This window comes from Dryas octopetala, chromosome 2 (assembly GCF_963921425.1).
Source record: "Dryas octopetala chromosome 2, drDryOcto1.1, whole genome shotgun sequence".
Lineage (NCBI taxonomy): Eukaryota > Viridiplantae > Streptophyta > Magnoliopsida > Rosales > Rosaceae > Dryas > Dryas octopetala.
The window spans coordinates 22,674,191-22,693,974 of record NC_141367.1 but is presented as its reverse complement, the minus strand read 5'-3'; the positions used below and the strand labels follow the sequence as shown (position 1 = coordinate 22,693,974).

Below are 19,784 nucleotides of genomic sequence, written 5' to 3'. Positions count from 1 at the left end.
GCCCTTACCCTTTATTTTCTTGACCCCCAACTAAAAGTTTGCTGGTGCGTGTGTGTTTGTTATCAGTTTATCACCATAACCTAGCATTCATTTCCTGTTTCTTTCTCACTCAGCTGAGAAAACCCAATCAATCAGAGAAAAGGTTCGGACATTTCAGATTCTAAGCTCTGTTTTTAAATTCAATTTCTTAAAATCGACATTTTTTTTGTTTTAAATTTTCGATCTTTTTGAAGCAGAAGAATCGATCGGAGGAATCGGAGATGGCGAGCGCGGTGGACGCAGCAGGAGATCCGATCCCGACGTCGGCGGTGCTGACGGCGGCGGCGAAGCACATAACGTTCAACTGCCAGGCGGAGAATGTGGCCTTCCTCAAGTGCAAGAAGAAGGACCCAAACCCCGAGAAGTGCCTCGACAAAGGCCGCCAAGTCACTCGCTGCGTCCTCGGCCTGTAAGCCTTTCGAAATTCGCTTCCTTTAATTTCCGTGAGGTTCTTATGCTTTGATTTTGTGTAGAAATTGAAACGTTTTGAGTGATGAGATTTTTTGTAATTTGAGACTTTATTCACTCAAATGAGCTCAATGTGGCTCATGGGATATACAAAATGCTCAAAATTTTGTTGAGTTAGAGGCCAAAATGTTAAGTTTGTTCATTGAAATGGGGAATCAGGGTGTTTCAATGAAGGGAATTATTGGGTCATGTAATGTGTGACATCGAGCAGTCAGCACTGTTCTTTCTTTGAACTTGTTTAGAGGCACAGTGTGAAAATGTATTTGAATGACCTTTTTTAGAAGAGAAAATTGAAGCAACATAATTGCATTAGATTTGTGCTGCATCTATGTCTATACCATTGCATGACCATCTAAACAAATATTTAGAGCTATATACCAAAATTTATTTGTCTAGCTGGCTAACTTTTGTATTTGAAGACTTTGTGAAACCGTGTTCTCTGGCCTTTATTAGACTCGGTTAATACCAATGCTTATGGACGGCTCAATGTTTGAACTTGTGTTAAACACCCTAAATTTTGAAAGCATTAATCTAGGTGCTACTTACTAGGAGGCTATTAGTGTTACTATTTTATTGTTCATATATATCAACTTCGTAAAGTTCATAGGCTGCAGTTCCAAGGTCCTTGTTTCAAACCCTGATGTTCAAGACTAAGAGAGAAAATCCCTTCTGCCCAGAACACTGATGGTTGTCTTATTAAAAAGAACACTGATGGTGTCTTTATTAAAAAAACACACTGATTGGTAACAAATTTGTACACTTTTCTCTCGTGTTTCTAGTACAAATTATTCCACCTTTCGCAAATAATAGATGCTGTAGATTGAAACTAGGTTTGATTACAATATAGTATCTTTTTGGTCAATCACTTCATTGTTTTTCTTTATATTCTGGACTGTGCATGTTCATCTTTTTCCACTTCATATTCTTCATTGTTCAGTGATATTAGTAGACATCCTGAAGTCATGTTTCTCCTACATATTAGCAATTTGCACAATTGACCTAGAACCACAAGAGAAAACCTACCTAGTTAATTAGGTGCCAGGCCAAAATGGGAAAGACCATATTACCATTGTCTTCAAGTTTAGGGGAGTATTTTCCAAACATGTATCAGACATTCTATGACTATGGAATAGTATAAGATATTGTGTGGACTCCCTAACAGCCTTTGACTTGCAACAATTTTTTAAGTATTATCATTCCCTTTATGTTCTCCTCTCGCCACATTTTGAAATATGCATCATATTCTGTATATTTGCAGTAATTCAGATTTGGCATTTTTTGTTATTTGATCATCCAGTTGCATAATCTCTATAAAAACTTGACCCACAATGGGTTTTGGTGACGATCTATCAAATTTCCCACAAATAATTCATCAAGAAATGTGCACTAAATATTTTATCTCTCACATCAAACAGACTGATGTACACGTTAACACATGCACCATGACACATACACAGAATTATGTTTCTAAATATGAAACATTTCTCCCTGCAGGCTGAGAGATCTTCATCAGAGGTGCACAAAAGAGATGGATGCTTATGTTGGATGCATGTATTACAATACAAACGAATTTGATTTATGTCGCAAAGAGCAGGAGGAATTCGAGAAAAAGTGCCCATTGAAATGAGAACTCGTGATCCTACCATGATCACAATAATATGGGCAGTAGTGTGCAATGAGCTAATACTGTTGCGTACAATTTCATTGGATCTTGTTTTTGGATCTGAGCTATTTTCGTATTTGTATGTCCAATTTTTGCTTGCGGCATGCTTCCTAGCAGGAAAATATTTTGCCCTTATGAAGCATGATTGATTTCTTCTTTTGCAGTTGGAATTGTTGATGATCCCACTTCACTTCCGGTGCTAAAAGAATAATAATGGCGTATATAATGCAAAAGTGACTGCTATCAAAATTTAGAAAACTAACCCATCTTGCATGGGGAGATCATTATACCCTACCTGAAAGAGCCGAGATGTGGGTTGAGTTGATATTATAATAGTTTTTCTCTATGCAAATTTCCAAATAAAAAGTGGGTTATTTTTGCTAGCGATTTTCATTTTCAATTGTTTGATCATAAAATCAAATGATAATTTGACTGATATTGAGTTGAGGTGAGGTCTTAAATTGAGGAATAAGAGAGAATTAACACATCTAACAACTTGACTTACTTCGATGTGTGTTGATAATAATGCATCTAACTTGATTCACTACGATGTGGTACATATCTAAGGCACCTGACCTTCTCCAGCTTTGCTCCAATGCCAGTGAAGGTACCTTCAATGGTGCTTCGTGGAAAAGTTTTAAAGAAGAGAACAAATAGCAGAGGCGCAAGGGATATGGCACTTATTTTTATTTTTAAGTTTGTTGGACAAAAAATTGTTAAAGGATAATAATATCATTTATTTATTTTTTTTTTAAAGAAAACTTATTGAGTAAATTTTAGGTGTTTCAAATAGCCTGCTGTGAACAGTAAGCCAGCCTTGCTCTGGCAAAAGGATAAGCCATTTCCCCCTTTCACTGGTTCGATACGACACCTCATGATGTATAGGACTATAGTGTGGCCATTTCCTCAACAACTTAAAAACTAAAATCATAGATTACAAAGAAAAAATGGAAACAATTTGCAAGCCAAATTATGCACATGGAATTTCTTTAAGGGCAGAATTTTGCACTCTAAAAAGATTGTCAAGCTAAACCAATCTTACAAACAGCCCACGTTAAGCTTCTTCAAAATTACACTCCCATTTGACAAACATGTGAATGCATAGAAACATTAACCAAAAACTGATATGGTCCAAAAGTCATATTTACCAAATTTCCATGACCTTCCAGAATACTAAACCCATCATCTAGTTAACTGATGCTCGGATTACACTTTGGTGGAGCAATCAGCAAATGGTGCCACTTAACAGCAACATACCCGACAGGCATCAACGAGGACTGCACAGCAAAAATTGTAGAAATTATCACCCCATGAACAATTAGCCTTGATTGAAAATATCATATAATACAATTATATATATATATATTCAATTAGCCAATGTAAGTAGATAGGATATGAGGACTGTACAACAAAAAATGTAGAAATTATCACCACTCTAAATATTTGATTAGCCAATACAAGTAAATAGGATCACACCCACAGGTCATTTCAAGGGACCTTAATCAACTACATTACACCATATTAATTTCCATCCTAATAGGACTTAAAATGTTTGTCCAAGTCTTGCACACATATTCATCATTAAAGGCAAGGAAGAGGCAGAACTTTCACCCACACATGATGACTAGCACAAGGCCCAAAGTAATTGACAGCAGCATACAAAATTATAGAATTAATTCACAGATTTGTAAAAATAAAGTCTAACCAAACAATAATAGATAATAACTTGGCAGTAAATATTATTTTTTTTAAAAAGTACTAAAACTCCATTTACATCAGGGTAGCTCTAATATAATATAAAGACTATTTTCCCCGAGTTATGACCTAACTCAGTGGAACCCACTTTGGAAAGCAAAGCTTATTATTATTAAACAGGAAATTACATATCTTCAATCTATGAGTACAAAGTAGAAGAGGCATCTACCTGTAGGACCGGGAACGAGACCTTGATGGACTGCAACTGCTACCCCTTGGACTCTTTGACCTGCTGGGTGCATCGTCTCTCTCATCACGCGAACTTCGGCCATTTTCCCTGGGACTTGGGGACCTCCTGTAGTCTCTTTCATCACGTGGTGAAGGAGATCTTGAAATTGATCTAGATTGCACTGGTGAGCGATAATCATCCCTAGCCCCACGACCCCTTTCAATTGAAAAAATACATAATTATTTTTCTGAAATAAAATTATTGCTAATGCAGCAAGATAATAAGCTATATTCCAAGTGAATAGGAGATATCTACTAAAACCATCTCCATATTTCAGAAAGGAAAATTTCCCCAATTCATAATCTAATAGAAGTGCACAAGCAACAGTAATTTTTGCACAAGTCAACAAATTCAAAATTAAATTATCTGTTTCTAAATTACAGAACAGCTACTTACATCCTCTTCGAAATCTAATTGATCAAAATATGACCTTTACCTGAACCTTTTCAGGGTTCTGAACAAAAAATATGATACTTGGCCAAACACTCAGAGTTAGGCTAGTACTGGTTGATCAGCATCTGACAACTTCATAGCTCTCTTTGCCCCAACTTTCTAAATACCAGACAATATCTTTTCCTTGAACAATGTCACCATACTCTACCGATAAAAACTTTGAATGGCTTCATTTCTTTGTAGATGATTTCTTTCTTTGGCCAACTATAAGCTTTATATTCTTTCTTTACTGGATCGTATATGCAAAACAAGATATCAAACTTAACAAATTTTCTTATTAAAAACTTACTTTCATAGTTAATATAAGAAGGAAAAATAAATAAATAAATACTATTATGATTCTAATCATCTCTAACACCAAGTTTATCTTGTCAGCTCAGTCAATCGTAGAAGGTATCACAAACCGAAGTTGTAAGAACGGGAAACCCAATGCCATTTGTAGATGATAGTTGATGGTGGATATAGATAATACCTTTCTACCAAAGTCTCTCCGTAAGTATTATCTATTTGGTGGATATATTTAATACTTATGGAGAGACTCTGGCAGAAAGGTAAAAAAGTTGCCCATCACTTTTATGATCTCTTTTCTCATTAAACTTTATTAATCCAGAAGTCTTTAAAGTCTCCTTTTTCACTTTAATATCTGCATAAACAAGGCCACCAGCAGACATTATACGACTCACTGGACGCATGATGCATGTAAGAGATGCAATCTCTGTACACAAAGAGTTCTTATTCTGCAACTTTATTAAAGCTCTCATAATTTCCATATAACTACAATACAAAGTATGCCACCAACAAAGGTATGTGAAAAAGAAAAAAGGTATAGTTCAGAAATTATTCAGCCAGCATGTGATCTCTCTTTTCTTTTTCTGACAGTAATATCTCATATTTGAAATATAAGAAAACTGATATTTTCAAAAAATAATAATGAAAAGAAGAAAGAAAAAACGCTAAGCAAATACAGATCTAATTGTAGTATCAACCAAACTGCATAAGTACTAACAACAAATGTGGTTCAAACTTGGGAAAAAAGGAGGGATACACCATCACCATAAAAAAATGTAGCAATAAAAAAAGTTCCTACATAAAGCTTAACGGAACTGTTTGCCTTTTATGCCCTATTGCCTCCACACATCAACATCATGCCATATGATGAAGAAACCAGTATTTACTCATCCATGAAACTAGCATTGCAAAACTATGACTATTGATCAGATCTGGAATATACTATATGACCACATGAATGTATCACCTATGAATGTACCTCGCCATTGAAAGGTTCAACCACCATATCATGCAGATTGCTATAACATTATAAAAATGAAACAGTATTAATGATAAAAGAAACTTCTACAGACACTATACAGACCTTGAGTCGCGCCTAACAGGTGAAGGTGACCGCGAGTAAGCTGTGAACAAAAAAGTTCGAAGATAATTTAGCAGAAAGATAGAGGGTACAGAATCATTTCATAAAAGACTAAAAAAATTTGTTTATAGTTTAACAAATGCCTAAGTGAAAGTTCAAACTGACAACGATATTGCCGTCTTGGGGACCTTGGTGGAGTTCTTCTGTTGCTTCCTCCATATCGACCACTGTAGTTAAAATATAATTTACAAAATAAACAAAATAAATCCACATTTACAAAATAAATAACTATTCAAATTAGGGAGACATGAGAAAGGATGGGTAGTACAGCAACTTGGGAGAAAACTGCAGTGTACCTTACGCGAGTAGTTGTACGCATTTCTTGGGGAGTTTTTCTATTCTCCTCAGCAAACACAATTCTTATCTCCCGTCCACCAATGACTGTATGGTTCAGTTGTTGCATTGCTTCAGCTGCATCTTCAGCATAACGGTACTTCACAAACCCAAAGCCCCGTGCCTCCCTATTGATTCAAATTGTAATAGCTTGATTAAAATAATTTAAAATTGTGGCATCATTTCTCATATGGATTAAGTAATTGAAAAGCTCAGGAAGTATATCAAGTTCCACTTCTGCAGAAGTATATCTATTCAAGGAGTTCAATTTTTACACCACAGACTCATAGAAGGAAAAAAAAAAACAAAATGACATTGCATCCGCTACCATAATCCAAAGTTTATCAGTAAAAAGGGGCATACCCAGTGTAGTAATTCTTAGGGAGGTACACGTCCTTCACTGGACCATATCGCTCAAATGGGTTCCTAAGATCTTCTGGCCTGCACAAAATAGATAAACACTAAATTATTTTGCAACAAAATACAATAAGCTTAAATATTTGGGGTTAAAAATGCTTACCATATTTTGAAGTATTATTTATATATTCATGTAAAATCTATTTATTGTTCTTTAAGTGGTATTCATCAGAGCTTAACAAATGATATGTAGAAAAGTATATGTATATGATATAATATAACACGTACACACTCTCTCAACGGTCCAGCTTTCATACCCATATATAGATAACATGAAAACTACAAAAATAAAACTATCCTTCACGAAAAGCACCCACTTGTGGTCGCACATTTGAAGAATAAACCACAAAAACATATAAACCCTTCAACATTATTGAAAATAATATCACCAAAGTATACAAGAGAGAAAAGGAGAGACCTAGCGTCGAGAGGGAGATTGCGAACGAGCAAGCCAGAAGGAGCGGGTGAACGACGGTCTCTGTAAGACCTGCTTTCGCGGTGGCGATCACGAGGGTCATCGTCGTAGCGCTTGCGGCCACGTGGCGGAGTCCTGCTGCGGCGACGAGGGCTGTAGCTTCTGCTTTGGCTTCTGTACCTGGTCATTGCAGCAGCAGCAAGGGTTTGAATTTGAACCCAAAGCACGCAAAACGCTAACCCTAATGAACAAAGCGCTCGCTGTTTTGTGTGTGTGGGTTTCGAAGTTTTGGAGGGAGGAATCGAGCGAGGGCGGTGCAGATGCCGATTTAGGGATGATGCTGCTCTTCAAAACCCTTTGTCGGGGATTTTAGTGGCTACAGCACCGACCCGCGGCCCAATTACAGCTCCCAACAAGGCCCAACCCAAATAGGGCTGCAAATTCAGATTCTGGACCCAAACCCAACTTGATCACGTTTACAAAAACTCAATCCAAGCCCAGCCCGCTATGATCAAGTTAAGCTCGGATTGGCCAAATTGATCGAGTTGGCTTGTAGTGGACAATTTCTTACCTTCTCTTCCTTCAGGACAGATCCTGAGATTTTGGAGTTCTAAGACAAATTATTAAAGTGGGGACCTCAATCAATCATGTATATTATTTTAATATAACATAACATATAAATATATAAGGTGTCAATAAAATTTAAGACCCTCCACATTTAGATGTCTGAAATAATTAGCTAGGGCTCGTACCCATTGATTAAGATGATTTCCAAAATATGCTATTAATTAAAGAGTATCCATCATTTAAAAGAAACATATGTAACGCAATTTATCAAAACCATTGACCTCAATATGCAAAAACCACCACATAAAAATCACAAGACAAAAAATATAACATCGTATTATAATCATAAGTGAGACACACTAGATTAGTAGATATCCAAATTAATTGCTCCCAAGTATATTTGGCGGCACGATATAGAGAATATGCCGATCAAGACAGCACAATAAATTTATACTTTAAGAAATTATTTATTATAGTGCGTCACCCTTTTGACTTTATGATCCCTTATCCCTTATTAGAAATAGGATCTCATTGTTGTTCTTTATTTATTGTCTATCCAATTAAGCTGCTTTATGAATTACAAGTTTTAATAGGATTTATATAAAATAAAAATTTAACGTTAGAAACAAGAACAAAGTGTTTTGGTATGTAATGTACAGATCATAATACTTTGGTTTTGTAGTTTAATATAAGTTATGAGTGCAGATAAAGTATATAGGGTACTCTGAAAATGTGACATACAAATCTATAATATATAAGTTAAGTGATATATTTTTCTTTATTTTATCTAAATTATGGTAAAAATAAAGGGCAAAAAGTGAAGTGACTTTTGGAACTTTTGAAAGGTCAAAAATGCTTTTACTTTTTGAGTCATAACCTTTGTGGGTGGGGTCGCCAGCTGGAGCTTCTTCTCTTATCTTAATGTGGGGTTGATAACTTGATTACATGTTGTCACCACTTCACCAGAAGATTTGGTAGCCACTCAACCTCAAAGTATGGACTCACGTACCCACTCTCTTTATTCTCCTACGCTCCACCACGCGAATGTACAATGCCACAATCTCACCGTGTGCTCCGCGCGTGGAAAGCAAGCGCGCATATCTTCAACGTTTCTTGCGGAAAATATGTCGACATAATTGCCACACTCGTTTAAAACGAGCGCGCGACGACTTTTTTTTCTTCTCATTTTAATTTTATATGCCGTATTGCCTTGTGTAATTTTTCGACAAAAATATGCCTTGTAATTAATTTTTTTAAATATAAGCTAATGGCGTGTTACTTAATAAAAATTGAAATAAAAAAATGGACAAGTACGTAGAAGTTATACTCCTTGAAAGAGGTGCTCCACCATTGTAACTTGTAAGTGACGCCACAAATAACATATAGTTGCCATGGAAGTTCATGCTGGCATGCCAAAGCTAGATTTATTGTCAGAATCACAAAATTTTCTTTTTTAAATCTGATTTTATTAGTATTAAAGTTGTCATTCAAAGTAATTGTTAAATGTTAATCTTGTACTATTTAAAGAAAAAATTTTAAAAGTAACAACTAATTATTAGTACAATAATATAGAAAAACTCAAAAATTTTGTACCTTTTTTAGTTTGTTGAGTCCTTATTTTAATTGAGGATTAGTTTTTAAGGGCTGTCTTTTGGTTTGGTTTTTACCGAACTCACTAACTACTAACAAAATTTTTTTTAGTTTGGTATACCGATTTTTTACAATTCGGAAATCCGAAGTCAAAAAAATTTGAAAAAAGTTGGTTTGGTTTTGGTAAAAATTGAAAAAAAAAATTTGATAAACCGACCGATTACCGAAAATTATTACTGAAAAAAATCGAATCAATTATTACTGAAAAAAATCGAATCAATTATTACTAAAAAAATCGAAATATATACCGAAAAAAACTGAAACAATTATCGAAATTTAGTTATATATGTTTATATAATACTATTATGTTAGTGATACAATAAATATTAAACTACTAATATTTTAAACAATTATAAGAAAATATAATTGTATAATGTTATCATATTAATATTATCAAAAGTATAAGTTAAGATATAGAGTAATTCTCTAATAAAGTAAATGTTATTATTTTTAGGAAAATAAGAATCTCATCTTTAGGTAAGTAATGCGTATATATATATCTGCTCATATTTATCGGTATATATACATACTAAATTAATAGGATATGTACTAATACATATTATTAACTAATTATACTAGTATATATTATTACTAATATTAATATTATTGTAATTAATACTAGTACTATACTAAACTACCAATACTACTCGTGCAAATATATATTCATCAAACATTATATTTTATGCATCATATTTGATTAAATTTTAATTACATTGGTATATAATAATTAGTATTATTATAATTAAACCGAAAATGAACCGAAGATATACTGAAGTAAACCGAAAATATATCAAAGTAAATTGAAAATAAATCGAAAGTATCCCATACCAAAATTACCGAAATCGAACTAAAAACTGAAGTTTACCAAAAATTACCGAATTAAAAAATATCGAAACCGAAAAATACCGAAATCGAAAAATACTGAATTTTTTGGTTTTGGTTTGGTAAGCCCCAATACCAATCCGAACCGACCGATGGGCAGCCCTAGTTTTTAGTTTGGTTTGTCGTGTCTCCTTTCTTATTTGTAAAGAAGGCTTGTCTATGGTTTATCTTTGATTTACTATCAATAAATATAAACTCAGTTTATTGCTGGTTTTTTCAATTTTATCATGTCCAGTAGTGCCTTTAATCCCATTTTGGGGTGGGTGATGTAGGTATGATTATTTATGATTGCATGGAGAGGTTGTGGTGGTTATGGCCCAACCCTTTGTCATACTATTGGAGTCGAGTGCTTAAATTATTATATATCAGTTTTAGAAGATGGATGATGATTTAACCCTATAAAAAACATATTTTGGAGGTGCTTAAAAGAGTTTGAATTCAATCTTATGAAACTAGTTGTATGTGTTTAAAAATTGTAATGGGGCGGCTTAATCTTACCAATTGGGTGAGTGTGAGAAGCTCTTGTATAAATTCATCAGCAGCTTCAATTTAATTGTAACTATTTTTAGTTTTCTTCAATCAAAATATCTTTTACTAAAAACCAAATATTGCAATATAATTTTTTTTTAGCGGCAATAATGATATTTATTTTAATTTTTTTAGAAGGTTCTAATTTAAATTTCCATCTCATAAATTAAAAAAAAAGGGTGGAGTGAGTCTATTACTCTATTGACGGTGACAAACTGACAATACCGATCACCTCCCAGAAGAAAATATTATAATAATAAAAACATAAATTTAATTCCATGAAAGCAACTGAGAAAAAAAAAAGCAGTAAAGTCTATTTTTATTACCCAATAATCAAAGATTGAAAAAATTATTTGGCCAAAAAAAAAAAATTAGTAACTATGGTCTACTTCACTTTGTCTTGCGCCGTTGAGAGGGAATCTTGAGGTCCAAGCTAGCCTGTTAGGTGCAAGGTTAGGTGATTTGACCACACAGACAAATATGGAAAAGCCTCCATCTCCTTCTTCAACGCAATCACAACGGCATCCTTTGGACCGACCTAGGGTTTCCGAGATGGAGATTCAACCGCCAATGACCACCACCGAAGTCGAAGACACCTCAACCGTGTGGGACTGGGGAGATCTCCTCGACTTCACCGTCGACGACGACATCTCGATCTCATGGGACTCCGGCGACCGCCCGCCGGACCCCGAGGCAGACCCGGCAGATCCGCAAGAAGCTCCAACTGGGAATTCGAATCCGGGTCGGAGGAAGCGGGACCCGAGGCTGGCCTGCTCCAACTTTCTGGCGGGTCACATCCCGTGTGCGTGCCCCGAGATGGACGAGAAGATGATGGAGTTGGAGGAGGAGGAAGCGGGTCACGGGAAGAAGCGGGCCAAAACGGGTCGGGCCCCACCTGGAGCGGCCCGGTGCCAAGTCCCGTCGTGCGGGGTCGATATTAAGGAGTTGAAAGGATACCATCGGAGGCACAGAGTGTGCCTGGCGTGCGCGAATGCGAGCACTGTCGTTCTCGACGGCGAGACCAAGCGCTATTGTCAGCAGTGTGGCAAGTAAGCTTGATTTTTAGTGTTCCTGATTATTTTGTTCCAGCTATGGCAGGTTTTTTTTTTTTTCAAAAAAGTTTTATTTATATGGTTGTTGAAGTTTTCAGATAATAGTGGCTAAGTTAGCTTAACAGTTCATGGGTTGCGTTTGTAATCTTATATAACAGTCAATTGATTACTTATATAACAGTCAATTTGGAGCCTTTAGCTTGTTTGCGGATAAGGTTTGTTTGGACTTGGTTAACTCAAACATGTGGGAAGAGACTTTTTAGAAAGAATGCCGAGCACCGGAAGTGTCAACCTAGTTACAATTGGAATACTCTGAAGTTTCTTTGTGTTCATGAACTAACACAGTAGAGAGATTTTGTCTCTTAACTGGGATGTAATTGTAAATTTTTGGGTAGAATTGGTCATGAGAAATGTTTCCATAGCTGAATTGCTTTTGGGTGATGGATGGCAGAGGAGTTTCCCTACGACTGTGACAAGTGTCAGAAGGGGTTATGCCATCTAAGGTTTCTTAAGAAATACTGGCAGCATCGTGGAACTTTCACTAGATTGCTATTCAGATGTTGGAGGTTAGGATATAAATAAAAAAATAGATAAAAAAAAAACGGTTAGGAGACGCTCTAATATCAAGTTGGGGGGCAGAAAGTAACGGGATAGACACATGTAACCTTCTTTGTGTGGATGACACATTTATTTTCTTGTGGTCAGAGGTTACTGAACTTAGATATTAATCATTAAGGCATCAGCTGCTTTGTTTTGAGACTTTTTTATGCATAAAGAATTAAAGATAAATGTTGAGAAAAGTGAGACAACCCCTATTAGCACATTGGGGATGTTGAAGGGCTCTGAGCTGTGTTTGGTTGTGGAGTAAGTTCATTGCCTATGTTGGCACTTCTTTAAGTTCTTCATAAGCCATAGGTATTTTGGATTCCATACTGCTTGTTTTTGTCAGAAGACTGGCAGGTTAAAAAGCAATACTTTCGAGGGGCTGTTTAGATTGGCAATAATTATTCATGTTTTGAGTCATATTTTAGAGTTGTAATACTGTCACATTTCTGCATTATTTGTTGAAATGTACCGGAATAGTTTTTTTTTAATTTTTTTTTATATTGCTTTTGTAATTTCATTTCATGTGTGCCTATTCTTTGGCCAGTTCCATGTCTTATTTAAAAAGCAATATTTACGAGAGGCGGTTTAGATTGGCAATAATTATTTATGTTTTGAGTAATTTTATTATCAGAGTTGTAATACTGTAGGAACTGCATGCATTATTCTTGTTGAAATGTACGGGAATATATATATTTTTAATTGCTTTTGTAATTTCATTTCTTGTGTGCCTATTCTTTGCCAGGTTCCATGTCTTACCAGATTTTGATGAAGGTAAGCGGAGCTGTCGAAGAAAATTAGAGCGTCATAATAACAGACGGCGAAGAAAACCTATTGATTCTAAAGGATCGAGTGGAAAGGAATCTCAAAGGGAAATTCAAACTGAAGATGCCAGTTGTGATGGTGAAGCAGGAGAAGGTATTTAGTGTTTGTTTTGATGCAACCAGCTTGTAAAAGGAGCAGTAAAGTTGTTTTTCCTTACTGTAAGAGATGTCTACTAGTCTAATTGATATATATAACGTACAGACAATATACAGTTAAGCAGTCAGATAAACGAGAAGGAAGAATTGCCAGAGTCTGAAGGTGGACGTATTCCTACCCTCTGTTCAGAGCCAGATTCCCAGAATGTCCATAGTGATGGTGTTGTATCTTTTTTGGCTTCTGGTGAAACGCAAATGGATGGAAGAAAACATGATTCCAAGAACTCTCTTTCTCCGCCACAATGCGACAACAAAAGCGTCTACTCATCTATGGTGGGTCTTTGCTGAATGCTGTGTTTGCTGCATGACTATAACATTGATGTTTATATGAGGAGATATTATTGAGATATACTGATTTGATACAACCTTGTAGTGTCCGACAGGTCGTATCTCATTCAAGCTCTATGATTGGAATCCAGCTGAATTCCCAAGAAGACTTCGGCACCAAGTATTATTAAAAGATTGTTGTTACAGTTTAGTATATATACAAAGAAAAATTTATTTTTGTGGCATGATATCAGGAATTGATTAACATGTGGGTAGATGTATTAACAGATATTCCAGTGGTTGGCCAGTATGCCGGTTGAGTTGGAAGGGTATATCCGCCCTGGATGTACTATCTTGACTGTTTTTATTGCAATGCCAAAGTTTATGTGGATGAAGGTAATGATGTTGGTAGTCTTAGTTTGCAAGATTGATATTGAGTTTTTTTGTCACAGTTTTCCTCTCACCTTGACCTCATAAATTTTGTTCAACAACTTTGGTTTTGATCATTTGATGATATTGTTCAGTTACTTGAAGATCCAGTATCATATGTACACGACTTTGTTGTTCTACCTGGTAGGATGCTATCCGGGAGAGGCAATATACTTGTTTATCTGAATGACATGATTTTCCGTGTTGTGAAAGGTAATCTGACTGTCCATACCTGCGTTGTATTTCTATTATTTTATTTCCTTATGTGGTACGACGTTAGGGAAAGTAATTGGTCTTTGCTAGTATTTTGATGACCCATCTTGGCATATTGCTGTTAAAAGATAGATCTCTGAATAATTCTTGTTTGCATTTTTTTCCCATAAGATGCAAATGAATTTATAGAACTAAAGAAAATACCTGAATTTATATTGGTCAGAATCATCAACTGGTGTCAGTTAATTGTCTCAGTAAGAAAATCTTTTGCCATGCTAATGTCTTGCATCAGAGCAAATCTTGTTGGTGTCCTTCCTTTCTTTGATGGGCATCTTTCTGATGAACACAGTATTCCTACATTAGCCAAAATCCCCAGATATTTAATGAAAGAAGAATTAAGTTACTATTGCAAATGATAATGTGATAACAAAAAAAAAAAAGGCAATTTATAGGAATGTATTCAAGAATTATGAAATTTTGCACTCAACGATAAGTCCATAACATAGAATTTGGATTTTACAGATAAACAGGACTGTTCAGTTATATTTTTTTTTTTCTTAAAATGAGTAATTAACATGCTTTTCATTCTGATATGCACAGATGGGACTTCTGTAATAAAAGCCAAAGTGGAGGTACAGGCCCCAAGGCTACATTATGTTCATCCTACATGTTTTGAGGCAGGCAAGCCCATGGAGTTTGTTGCTTGTGGAAGTAATTTATTACAACCCAAATTTCGGTATGACTTCTTTTCAGGGCTTTCTACCTTTTTATAGTAGTTTATTGTGTTGTACATTTGATTCAGTCCTTTCAGCTTCGTTAGTCACTTGTTTGGATCATGTATTATTATTATCAGGCCACTTTCTATTGACACCCACTACCCTATAAACTGTGATTTATTGTAATAGATGGTAAACGTAATTTAAAACATGATGCTTTAATTAGACATTCTATTGTGAAATTGGTAAGAGGGAGGGAGGGAGGGAGGGAAACTACTTGATGGACACTCTCAACAGTCTACATAGATTTGCTCGGCTACAACTTTGTCTATAACTACTCTTCTGTGTTGCTCCAAAAGTAAAACACTCATAGTATGGTCTTGAAAGTGCCAGAATATATCGATTTGGAGAACCAGTCAGAGAAGTCTATCATATATGGCAGACATCTCTACTTGCCTGATAGCACATACTGATTACTCTTCTGTTCCAGAAGTTAACACTTGCTTACTCCAAATAAAATAATATTAATTTAAAATTTTGCGTTCAGATATATCTTTTATAACATTTTGTTTAATTGTTCCATGTATTACTAATGTGGAGAGCAGAATTGTTGTCAAACAAGGTGCCTAATAAAAATATTTTTGGTGACAGGTTTCTTGTATCCTTTTCTGGAAAGTATCTTGCCTATGATTATTGTCCTGCATCTCCTCATAGTCAGATTGAAGGGGACACTGCTAGTGATTTAGACCATCAATTGTGCAAGATACATGTCCCTCATACTGAAACCAATCGTTTTGGTCCTGCATTTATTGAGGTAAATATTCTGGGTTCTTTTCTGACACATATATAGCCTCCTCGTGGTGTAATAATCCTGTCTAATCATTTCGTCAGACTCCAGTAATCATAATAGTGTTATGATATGCATGTTATTGTTTATACGGGTATTTAACCTTCTTTTTGTGATACTGGTTACCAATCTGTGTCGTACACTTGATATTCGCATTCCAGTAAAACACTTTTATGACCAGGGATTTGTTAATTTAATATGTGGTTAGCTTTGTTGTTTGGTTAAATGCTTTGATGAGAATTTTTGGTCTTGGAACATGGTACCTCATATCATATCTGGTATAATTCTCTAGCTATTTCTGATGACATTTGCCATAAACTACAACTTTACATTAGCATTTTGAAACATGATAATTAGTTTTTCACGTGTCATTTTTGTGTGTCATATTCTATAATTGAATAAATCTATATTGCAGATTGAGAATGAGTCTGGCTTATCGAACTTTATACCTGTACTCATTGGGGACAAAGAGATTTGTGCAGAAATGAAGACTATTCAGAAGAGATATGAAGAATCTCTCTTTTTGCAAGGATCACACTTTTCTTCTATTGGTCCCCTGTCAAACTCTTGTGAAGCATCTTCACTGAGACACACAGCATTTTCTGAAGTTATTTTAGATATAGCATGGTTACTTAAAAAACCCTCGTCAGGAAATCTTCAACAGATCATGACTGCTTCACAGATTCAAAGATACAATTACTTATTGAACTTTTTGATATCCATCAAGTCAACAACCATATTGGAGAAAATTTTACAAAATCTGAAGACTCTGATGGATAACATGGAGTTAAACAGTGCAAATAATGGCATCAGTGATGCTGATATGAGGCTATTACAGAATTACATGGATTATGCGTGTGATCTTCTTTGTCAAAAAGTTCAAAACTCTGAGGTTTTAGTAGTGCAGCCGGGATTCCCCTGTCAGGTGAGCACTTCAATTTTGGTACTTAAGATTTTTCTGAAATTGGTTTTTCTTGTTTTCTGGATTTAGAACTTAATAAATATGCTTTAAGTTAATTTGGTTTCACTTACATTTTACTCATTAGCTGCTTCTCTTACGATTTTTGCTAGTCTACTTTTTTTAGAAAAGTGATTGATATCAAAGAGAGTCTAAGTCTAGTCACTCAACTAATCCACTCGTGGAGATTGATACCTTATATTTATAGAGTGACCGTTTACACACCTTCTCAGGCCAGTGTAGTGGATCTTTCCCAGTGAAACGATAAAAAAAAATGCCGATTAGAAAGGTAGTTTACTTGCTTAGTGTGAAACGCTAACATTTGTTTTCATCTGGTGGTTAAAGACTTCTTAACATGAACATATTGTGGATGCATTATTATAGTGAGACGTTGACTTCCTGGAAATATAACTGTTTCTGGTTTCTGATAGGGCCTTTTCTCTTTAAAAAAGATTCAGGGAAGAAAAATCTGGTGAATTTGAATCGTTATTTGTATATCGTGTCATTATTTGTTATTGCCATACTGATTTTTCTTAGAGGTTGCAGTGCTTTCTTTTTATATCACTTTGGTATTAGGAATTCTACATCTACAGTCAAGGATTTATATCATTCTAATTGTTTGGCTAGGTTGTGGTTAAGCTTACAACACCTTGTTTTTCCCCCCTTATAGTAAATTGAAATCAACAGTTTTTTTTGGGAATCTATGATTGTATAACTGGTTGTGTTATTCACTGCCAAATTTTTTTCTGTAAAATGATTTAAACTTCTTATAGCTGGTAAGAGATCTCCAATTGAGAGTATGGTTGTTTTCTTAAGTGTGACCCATAATTGTAAGATTTGAAAAATTTTATAATTGTTATTTTCTTTGTCTTTTGTGGTTTGACATTATTTATTTGATGTTACATTAATAATTATATGTAATATATGTTTTTCAGGATACAGAGATAACTGTAGATGGTAGGTTGGGTGTGATGGTGGGTTCAACTTCTAATGAGAGAAGTGAAACTGTTCCGCATTTGAATAAAAAATCAATCATGAAAGCTAACCTTATCAAGAAATGGTCAAGAGAAGCTAATTATTGCACTTCTTCTGGGGAAGTCTTGAGCTCTCGCTCTAGTGGGGCATTCTTGAGATTTCGCCCCATGCTGTATGTAATTTCTGGTGCAGCTATGTGTTTAGGGGTTTGTGCAGTCGTCTTCCATCCTCACAAGGTTGGCGAATTTGCAGTATCGATACGCAGATGTTTATTTGACAATTTTTAATTAGATTTTGGAGTTTTCTTTACCCTAAAAATGTGTTCTTAATCCATTTATCTGTACATGTCCGTTGTATACTACTTCTAACATTAGATTAAGAGAAGTCGCTGAGAAGGTATATCTTGTCATCCTTTTAAGTGCTGGCCTCCGTTACCAACAGGGTTTGAGATGGCAATTTTTTTAAGGTGGAAGTTGTTTATTGACAAATTTTTTTGTATTTTCTGATATTCCGGTTGCATTGTGTATTTTATTGTAATATTTAGAGAGATCTGATGTTGTGGTCAAGTAATAAGCCTGGTTTTCCATTTACATCGCTTCTGCATTAGAATTTGCAATGCTCTGAAATAAAGTGTTTCCTGCTTTGAATAAGAATTTGTAATGCTTTCCCAGTCCCCTTGTGGTTTGTTTTTTAATCAACTTTGCTGTTGCTGCTCCCTGGGGATACCACCCAAATTCATAGAACTAGTAGGCAGTGCGCAAAAATGATCGAGTAACCAAAAGTTAAAACCAATTTGCATGTATACCAATATACCATACCAATTGATATAAACTCGACTGTCTGAAAGTAAATATTTCTTAGGCACTAAACACAAACAAGTGATGGGAAAATGAGAAACAAGATCACTCTTTTACAACACGGCTATTGCCTTTGGAAAAATGAACTTGCATTACAGTTGGCTTCACAAACACGATTATGGAATCTGGTTTTCGTTATAACATTTCCGCCAACCTTTTGTCATGAGCAAACGACCATCTATCGCTGCAAAGAGCTTAACATCCCATGGCTCCCCAAACGGATCAAGAAGCAGTAGTTTCTTGTTGCCAGTAAGACCTTCAGCTTCGGCTACTGCCTTTGGAATTACCTGCAATCAAAGAGAGGGAAAAGGTTCATAGAAACACAATTGAAATAAAGAATTGGGTGACATACCAAACACTCACCACCTGATATCGTCTATGTGGCTGCAAAGTTATTTAAAAATATGTATTCTTTGATCTGAAAACCATACATCTAGTTGATGTTTCTTCTACAGGATTAGTATAGCAGGTCTCTCTCTTGCCATGGCATCATCATCTATAGTATACAATGCCAAATGAAACAAGCCATTTTAGATATCGTTAAACAGATCGAATATATAACTTACCACTTGTGCTGTCAGCACCAGAAACCTTGCCACTTCTCCTCTTTGCTTCTTCTACATCAAAATAGAATTCGATCAAAAAAGCAATCTAAATATTGCTTACTCACACAAGCATAATCAATTTTTTATTTTATTTTATTTTATTTTTATATATACCTCTTCTGGGTTTCTCATCATCACGGTATGAACCGAGTGGATAATCTATCTCCAAGTCATCGCTATCAAAAATACGTACTAGGAAACATGAACTTTCGTCTTGACACTTGAACCTTAAGGTGTATCCATGGTCTAGGGAGTAAAAGTTGGCAAATCTTGGCCAAACCTGCCTTCAGTACACAATTTCAATTCTATTGGCCATACCCCTCCGTTGGGTACCTTGAGGAATAGTAATGAGTCTGCAGCCATACATTTTCCATACTTCCTCAAAGCTATCTTTGGGATTTTCTGTTAAGTAATAACTTTCCAAAATTAAGATGTGGATGTGAATGTAATTATG

General features: G+C 35.3%; 3 protein-coding genes across 6 annotated transcripts; 2 read left to right on the top strand and 1 right to left on the bottom strand.

Annotated features, from left to right (window-relative positions):
* The first annotated feature begins 6 nt into the window (after positions 1 to 6).
* LOC147294233 (Cox19-like CHCH family protein) lies at positions 7 to 2,333 on the top strand. Its single transcript, XM_086231698.1, has 3 exons — positions 7 to 142; positions 237 to 448; positions 2,002 to 2,333. Exons 2-3 carry the CDS (start codon positions 261 to 263, stop codon positions 2,132 to 2,134), a joined length of 321 nt encoding a protein of 106 aa, XP_086087824.1. The 5' UTR covers positions 7 to 142; positions 237 to 260; the 3' UTR covers positions 2,135 to 2,333.
* Positions 2,334 to 3,084: 751 nt separating this feature from the next.
* SCL28 (SC35-like splicing factor 28) lies at positions 3,085 to 7,527 on the bottom strand. Of its 3 annotated transcripts, XR_015120382.1 has the most exons (8): positions 7,205 to 7,527; positions 6,733 to 6,810; positions 6,333 to 6,497; positions 6,142 to 6,203; positions 5,980 to 6,019; positions 5,012 to 5,250; positions 4,591 to 4,836; positions 4,173 to 4,310 (listed from the first exon to the last, which is right to left on the bottom strand). XR_015120382.1 is itself a non-coding variant. In XM_086232293.1 (7 exons), the coding sequence occupies exons 1-7, from the start codon at positions 7,387 to 7,389 to the stop codon at positions 3,438 to 3,440; spliced, it is 756 nt and encodes a 251-aa protein (XP_086088419.1). In that variant the 5' UTR covers positions 7,390 to 7,527; the 3' UTR covers positions 3,085 to 3,437. The 3 variants fall into 3 exon arrangements, 2 of the variants coding, with proteins under 2 accessions (XP_086088419.1, XP_086088420.1); XM_086232293.1 differs by lacking the exons at positions 4,591 to 4,836; positions 5,012 to 5,250 and adding an exon at positions 3,085 to 3,447 and having other exon boundaries at positions 4,095 to 4,310; XM_086232294.1 differs by lacking the exons at positions 4,173 to 4,310; positions 4,591 to 4,836 and having other exon boundaries at positions 4,846 to 5,250.
* A 3,613-nt stretch (positions 7,528 to 11,140) lies between these two features.
* Positions 11,141 to 18,456, top strand: SPL7 (squamosa promoter binding protein-like 7). Of its 2 annotated transcripts, none has more exons than XM_086232893.1 (10): positions 11,141 to 11,877; positions 13,229 to 13,401; positions 13,510 to 13,736; positions 13,837 to 13,911; positions 14,019 to 14,126; positions 14,255 to 14,372; positions 14,973 to 15,108; positions 15,740 to 15,902; positions 16,351 to 16,860; positions 17,829 to 18,456. In XM_086232893.1, the coding sequence occupies exons 1-10, from the start codon at positions 11,309 to 11,311 to the stop codon at positions 18,153 to 18,155; spliced, it is 2,406 nt and encodes an 801-aa protein (XP_086089019.1). In that variant the 5' UTR covers positions 11,141 to 11,308; the 3' UTR covers positions 18,156 to 18,456. The 2 variants fall into 2 exon arrangements, with proteins under 2 accessions (XP_086089019.1, XP_086089020.1); XM_086232894.1 differs by lacking the exon at positions 11,141 to 11,877 and adding an exon at positions 12,625 to 12,744.
* The last annotated feature ends 1,328 nt before the right edge of the window (positions 18,457 to 19,784 follow it).